The following is an 8,104-nucleotide window of genomic DNA, read 5'->3' as shown; positions in this document are numbered from 1 at the left end:
AAGCCTAGAGTTATTTTCTGATTTCTTTAGGTATGTCTATGTCTTTTATCTTGTATCTGTAAGGTATCCATTTCTTAGTCGGGTTAGCACTAAGAGTGAATAGTTAGGTATTAGCATAGCCAATGTCAAGTTAGGTTAGAACTTGAGTGTGAAAGGATTGGGTCAATCCTGTAAAATTGGTATATGTACTTTTAACTATAGTGGAAATTCCTCCATTGTTGTGGAGGAGACTGGACGTAGGTTGCATAGCACAAGGCAACCGAACCAGGATACATGCTGGTGTTAGCTTTTCTCTTCTCTGTTGTGTTCTGTTTTCTAATATTAATGAGACAAAAATAAATTGTCTCATAAATTTCCGCTGCTGAATACAAACAGAATCAAAATTGAAAGTTTATTTTAAAAGGTCATAACAGCAACTTAAAAGGAAGGCATAGATTCAACCCCACTTCTTTAAACCTACTACAACCTTCAGAAACCATAAAAGTGAGTAAAAATTTAAATAATATATTATTAAATTTAAAGACGGACTAAAAACTAAAATTTAAAAAACAAATAATATTTTTGGTATTAAAACTAAAAAAATATGTATTTTACAAGGACCGAAAAAACTAAAGAGAAGAACTAACATAAAAACTTTTTAAATTTTATTAGATTAATACCTTTTAATTATATTCATCTGGTTCATAGTGCGTGCACGCAGAAACCGTGAACCAGAAAAGAAAGTAAGGTGGACCACAAACACATAAATGAATGTCCTCGACGTTCATTATCACAGTTCACAGTTCATCACTTTCTCGAACGAATTAATGGCGACGCGAGTGGGAGTTAGCATAACCGCCGCAATGATCTCAGTTCAGTTCTTGGAGGTGGGATTGAACACTCTGGTGAAATCCGCCAATACCAATGGAATGAGCAACTATGTCTTCATTCTTTACTCCAACCTTCTCGCACTCTTCTTCCTTCTCCCGTCCACTTTCTTCTTTTACAGAAATGCCCCTCCTCCTCCTCCTATCCCCACCTCTGTCCTCTCTAGAATTTTACTCCTTAGTTGTCTCAGGTATATATTTGGACTTACGGAGTATATTAAATTGCTCTTTCGTGTTTCGACTAAGTACTAATTTCGTCTTTAACGTTTTCGATGCAGTACTACAGTGCAGACCCTGATGTACACCGGTATTGGATACAGTTCTCCTACTCTGGCCTCTGCCATGGTGGATCTTATCCCTGCTTTCACTTTCATTATTGCCATTTTCTCCAGGTTTCAATTCTCGCCACTAATCACAATTTTTGTGTTTTTTTTTTTTGTTGCTGTCATTTAAATCTTGTAACTTATCTTTGCTAATTGCTTGAGTTAAACGAAAATATAGTATTGAAACAATTGAAGTAGTTTTATTTGCATAGCTTAGTTCAGTTCAGTTCGGTGGCAGAGAAAAAAACTCGTTTGAACTAGACGGTTTAATTTATGTATTGAGCACACAAATAATGCTTAATAATTATTAGTGTAACGGGCTTATTAACCTACTCTTTTATTTATTAAATGTATATAAGAATAATAAAATGTGAAATTAGTTAAAATAGTATTCAAATATTATAAAGAACAAAATCCATTTTATGGATATTAAAAAAAAAACTATGCATTAAACTTCTCCCAATTCTTATTATAATTGTAAAAACTTAAAGATTTACTTAATTTTAGATTATTGTAGACTGCACTCGATCATCATGTCATATTTTTTTAAGTACTTGATGAGTGATGAGACCTCTAAACACACTCATGCCTTTACTTCTAAGCAACTACAACCACCATCGATCGATAACTTGTAAAATTGATTTGAGATTGTAGATGACTCTCTTGGTCAACTAATTTCATTATTTTATGATTGAATTCCCTGTTTATTTTTTCCTTAATATATACATATTTAATTTAATCATTACATGAGAAGAAATTAAAGAAAAGAAATTTGGACTTAATAATTAACATAACGATGTGGGCTTGCAAGCAGGATGGAAAATCTGAATATGAAACGACATAGCAGCTATGCAAAAATTATTGGGACAGTGGTTTCCATTGCAGGGGCATTAATCGTTACCTTATATAAAGGGATGCCAATAACATTAAGTGGTACTAGTGGTTCCTTGCCAAATAAAATTGGAACTAATTATCTCTCAGCAGAAGCAAACTCAAACTGGATTCTTGGTGGTTTTCTTCTTGCAACTGCTAGCTTTTGCCTTTCAATCTTGTTTGTTGTTCAGGTAACTAAGCAAGTTGCTATCATCTAATTATATTATCCTATTTAAATGGTGGACGTGAAAGTCAATGATGATGACTCGTCTGGTGCAATTTGCAATTATATAACACTAGCTCATGTTACTATTACTAATTGAAGAAGTTTTCGTGGAAAACAGAAATTCTTAAAGTCAGTAGTTTTTAGCAATTTTGACCAGCATTTAGCTAGTATAAAAACTAAATTATTTTCAACAAATAATTTTACTACTTCATGTGTGCAAACTATGTAGCAACAAATTATATTAACTTACGTGTACAAACTCAGATAAATATAGGTACAAACTATTAGGAGTGACAATGGATAGAGTAAGATAGGGTTTGGATCCAACAATAACTCTACCCGCAGGTTGAGAATATCTCCACTCTAACCGTACCCGTTTTTAATCCTCAGGTTACCAAAAAAATGCAACATTATTATATTGCAATCCCTACAAACTATATATTTCTTGTGTGCAAATTTTTGTAAATATAAATATAAATTATTGATAGTCAGGTGCTGATTCTAAACAATAATATTTATTGGCTATATAGGCATTACTGTATAGAAAATATACAAAATTTATGTTTTAAATATATTTATTATACATCTATTAGAGTAAAATATTTAGAAACTTTTACTAATAATAATCTTTGCCTTTATGACACATATTAGCTAAATTCTTTAGTTAAATCTAAATTATACGGGTTTAATTGTGATTTATTCACAACATGTAAATTTGTTTTTTCTAAATGTTGAACTAGTACATCATCACTAGATCAATGTATCTAAGTACAAATGATATATTATGTACTTGTGTTTAGATTTATTGATCTAATTAAGAATGCATTCAATTTTTTAGGATGGCAGATAGATAAAAACAAATTAATAAGATAAACCAAAGTTACATGGATGCTCAATCTTCAAGAATGTACATATGCAGTGTCTAAATTTTGCAATCTGTGAATTTTAGTCACTTTATCAAACTTTATGCCAATCCAACCATTAGATAATTATTTAGGCGTTTTATAAGTTTTAGGATGAACCAATGCACATGCACTAGATTCTGTATTATGTGTCGGGAGATTTCTCCCTTTTTCTTAAAGTATACAAAGATAGCTAGCTAATTGGCTGGACTAATTAAGAATATATGACAGAAATTTAAACGAAAAGTTAAAAACTATATATAAAAAATTAAAATTCGAGAATCTTACTAAACCACGCTTTGAATATTTGAAAACTAAAGAACAATAAAGTTCGCATTATATTATAGGATAAATAGAAAACTGCCCTTGTGAATGGCTGTGTTTGCAGTACTTTAGAATAAGTATTATTTTATTTGGCTTTAATTTTGCAGACATGGATTATCAAGGATTATCCTGAAGAATTTGTAGTAACAACGACAGCTTGCGGTTTTGTTGTAGTCCTCTCCGCCATAGTAGCCTTGTTTGCAGAGCATAATAAAAAAGCTTGGATACTTAAGCCTGATATGGAATTGGTATCCATATTTTATTCGGTAAGTACAAATTGAAAGCTATATCATTGAAAAAAAGTTTAGGGGGATATTTGTAAATACTTTTAAGAAACTATGTATATATATTAGATTATATAATGGTTGGTTTATAGGCAATTTTTGTGGTATCAATACGAAGCGTGGTGACAACATGGGCATGCCGTAAGAAAGGGCCAGTGTATGTAGCCATGTTCAATCCTTTAGCAATGGTCGTTGCTATTGCTATGGGTATAACATTTCTTGGTGACACTCTTTATCTTGGAAGGTATATACTCTCTCTCTTAATTTTTAGTTACGACTATATATATATAAATCATCTTGAACAGTGAATTTATTACTTAATTAATTAATTACTTCTATATATTTTGTGCAGCGTGATTGGTGCTGTTGCAATAGCTATAGGATTCTATTCTGTGATGTGGGCAATGGCTCAAGAGGAAAATATGGTAGTAAAAAACAATGAATTTGTTCCATCTTCAACAGCACCTCTGTTGCCCAAAAAGAACACGGATTGTACATAAATATTCTTCAATTTATATTTGTAATAATTCTCACACGTTTTTTTCTATATATATTAGGAATACTGTTTTCTATAAGATCATTTGTGAATAAGCATATATTTCTTTATTATTAATTGCATCGTGAAATTTATATTAGATGAGTTTTATATCTCATTTACTCGTAAAAGAATGTATGATATACAGATATAGAAACGATATTACAGTGATACTAGACTTTTATCCGAAATTACGTTACGGGAATATAAATCTTTTAAAATTATATCAATTTTATTCTGATATTATAAATTATAGGACAAAAGATTTTATAGAATCAAACTACTTTTACAAAAAGATCGTAGGGGACAAAAGTTTCCGTCGGCTAAGAAAATTAGGATTTCTGTAGATAAAAAATTAAATTATAAGATTTTTAGTTATTATTTTTATTTGAAAGAATTTGATTTATTACTAACAATTAATTTTAATATTCGTTATCTAAAATTTGAAACGATTTAATTTGTATACTTTGACTTAGGTGTTAAGTTTGTTATACAAATACAAATAATTAATTTTTATGCTTGTTATTTAAAAATAATATTTTTTCTCTATGTATATAAAAATATAATTAGCTATTAGCATAAAAAAATTATATTGATATTTATAAAATTAACTTAAAATTAATTTTTTTAAATAATTGAATCTTGATTTAACTTTTAATCATAATATTAATATTCTCTCTAAATTATATTTAATAAATATTTGAAAGAAGAGAAATGAAAATATTTTTTAGAAAAATAAGTAATAAAATTTAAAACTAAATGAGAAAAAACTAAAAAAATATTTATATAACAATAATATTTTTTATTTGAATTATATTATTTTTTAATTTTATTTTTTATAGAACAAAAAGATAGAAAAAATAGAGAATGAGAGAAAAGAGAGAGAAAGATAAAGATGAAGACTGAGAGAGGGAGTTTGTTAATTTTAAAAGAAAAAATTTTATTTTAATTATAATAAAATATATCGGGTGACATATTTTGATTTGTCAAATTATTAATATAAAATATAAATTATATATAGAGTGGGAAGAGTAGAGAGAAATAGAAAAAAAAGAGAGAGATAGATGAGAAATTTAGGAAGAGAGTTTATTAATTTTAGGGAAAAATATTTTCTCTCAATTTTAATAAGAGAATGTTATGTGACGCATTTGATTATTAAATTAGATAATAATATATAAATATATAATAAATTATATATAAAGTGAGAATGGTAGAGAGAAATAGAAAGAAGAGAGAGATAGATGAGATAATTTAGGAATGGAGTTTATTAATTTTGGAAGGAAATATTATTTCTCAAGTTTAATAAGAGTGTCATGTGACACATTTTGTTATTAAATTAGATAATAATATATAATATAATATAATATAATATAATATAATATAATATACAAAATAGCTATATTTTAATTTCAATTTCAATATTTCAATTTTAATTTTAATACAATTAAAAAATTTTATGTTGCACATTTTGACTGTCAAATTTATAATTAGTCATTGATATTGATAATAATATATAAAAGAGATAAAGTGGTTGAAGAAATGAGAGGAATAGATAAAGGGAGAGGGAGGAGGGGAAAACTCTTTAATTTTGGAGGAAAAAATTTGATTTTAATTACAATGAGAAAATGACATGTAGCACATTTTTAGGGGTGTCCGCGGATCGGATCGGATCGGATATGGCCAAAAATTCGATCCGATCCGCATTAAAATCATCGAATCGAATCGGATCCAATATCTGCAGCTTTTAAGGTTGGATCCGATCCGATCCAATCCGCACATTTGTGGATCGGATCGGATCGGATATCGGATATATCCGCAAAACACAAAAATATTTTTAAAGGCTTATTTTTATTAAAAAAATATCAATAAAATTCATTTTTTCTATTCTTTTAAATATGTTTACTCTTAAAATAATATTAAACATACTTTTCTTAAATAATAAATTAAAATAATATAACATATATGATAATTATTAATTGAAATAAAACATAAAAAGAATATTTATTTATTTATTTCTTTAATTTTGCGGATAGACGGATATGCGGATACCAACACAAAATCCGCAATCCGATCCGATTAGTGTGCGGATCCGATCCGAAAGTCTTGCGGATCGGATCCATATCCGCAATTTTCGGATCGGATTCGGATAAACACCGCGGATATGCGGATCGGATCCGATCCATAGACACCCCTACACATTTTTGTTGTAAAATTAGTAGGGGGAAGAAAGAACTCTTTAATTTTGAAGAGAAAGATTTGATTTTAATTGTAATATAACGAGGGAGTGACATATGGCACATTTTGGTTGTAAAATTAGTACGGAGAAATGTAGAACTCTTTAATTTTAACGGGAAATATTTGATTTCAATTACAATGAAAAAGTGACATGTGACACATTTTGATTGTAAAATTAGTAATATACTAATATATAATAGATTTTTCCCAAAAGTTTAAGCCGATAGAAGATGTCCATGAATGATTATATTTTTAACACATTTTTAATGATTAAACTTTAGATTTTAAATCATAAAAACGTTATTACTATGTCATATCAATATCTTTGTCATCATCATTATTATCATAAAATAATTTTTTTGGTACAAAATTTAATAAAAAAATTTTTATTTTAATCTAGAAGCAAACACAATTTTACAATAAGAATATATATATAATTATTATTAAAATAATTATAAAATATACTCCATTTTAAAAAAAAAATAATTAGATATTGGTCTCTCTAACTTTTGTTTTTTACACTTTTTTTCTTTTTTCCTTTTAATTTCAGATTCAGATAAGAGAAGTATGTCTGTTAAGGTTTTTCATCCAATTTCAATCATCGCCATTCTCTCATCCTCTTCCTCTATTGTATCTCTCATTCGCCAATCCTCACCGCCGCAACATGCCTCAGATAACGCCGCAACCTGCTTTCGTCGCTGCGCAACCTGCTTTCGCCGCCGCCGTTTAAGACGCTGCCTCAATGCTTAGAGGTTAGTTAGTCATTATGCCTTTTCAATTTATGGATGCCTTTTCTCTTCCTCTCCCTCTGTCGTCTCTCTCGTCCGCCCATCTTCGCAGCACAACTGTATTAGCTAAAAATGGATGTGCATGTTGGTTTTGATATGTTCTGTCCTTGTCTTGTTGATTGCATGAATTGTGGGAAGTGAGGGACCTACATTTAGAGTTTTTTCCGCCCCTTCACTCTCTTGGATTTGATTTGCAATGATTTTGTAGGAACCGAAGTGCCACAAATCTGTATGGTTATGCTGCGGAGGAAGCTCTTGGGCAAGATGGGATTGAGCTGATTGTTGACTCAGGGATTTCGCCTTGGCTGATGATACTGTAGGGATAGAGTTCCTCTCCGCCGTTGAATCCAATGCGCCACAGTTTCGCGTTGCCTTCTGACACCGTAAGCTCGAAAAAAGATTAAGAATTATGTGATTTGTGGTGTTAGAGGTTCTGCTTCAAACGAAATCTAGCTCCTTTTGATGTTGAATTTCAGTATTCTTAATTGTTGTTCTTTTTAACTGTGACTGTGAATGAACTATATACTTTGCATTATTCACTATCACTCTGTAAATTCTGATTCTGAGACAATTTTTGACTTTGTACAATATATCTTAGATTCTTAGTTGACTTGGGCGTGCTTTGTGTTAATCTTTCCCTAATTAATGTGCAGTGCAATGGTTATGTGGTGTGGTTATGTGCAAAGAACAAAATTGTGTATTTTAAATGGGAAATACAATTGATGTGAATCTTTATGTCAATAATTAA

General features: G+C 29.7%; 1 protein-coding gene across 1 annotated transcript; it reads left to right on the top strand.

Annotated features, from left to right (window-relative positions):
- Positions 1-615: 615 nt before the first annotated feature.
- Positions 616-4,373, top strand: LOC112801096 (WAT1-related protein At3g28050). The gene is made up of 6 exons (XM_025843638.3): positions 616-1,057; positions 1,145-1,258; positions 2,004-2,253; positions 3,622-3,780; positions 3,891-4,042; positions 4,151-4,373. The coding sequence occupies exons 1-6, from the start codon at positions 747-749 to the stop codon at positions 4,296-4,298; spliced, it is 1,134 nt and encodes a 377-aa protein (XP_025699423.1). The 5' UTR covers positions 616-746; the 3' UTR covers positions 4,299-4,373.
- The last annotated feature ends 3,731 nt before the right edge of the window (positions 4,374-8,104 follow it).

Source organism: Arachis hypogaea, chromosome 5 (genome assembly GCF_003086295.3).
Source record: "Arachis hypogaea cultivar Tifrunner chromosome 5, arahy.Tifrunner.gnm2.J5K5, whole genome shotgun sequence".
Lineage (NCBI taxonomy): Eukaryota > Viridiplantae > Streptophyta > Magnoliopsida > Fabales > Fabaceae > Arachis > Arachis hypogaea.
Note: the sequence above shows the minus strand (reverse complement) of the source record. Positions and strands in the feature narration are given on the sequence as shown.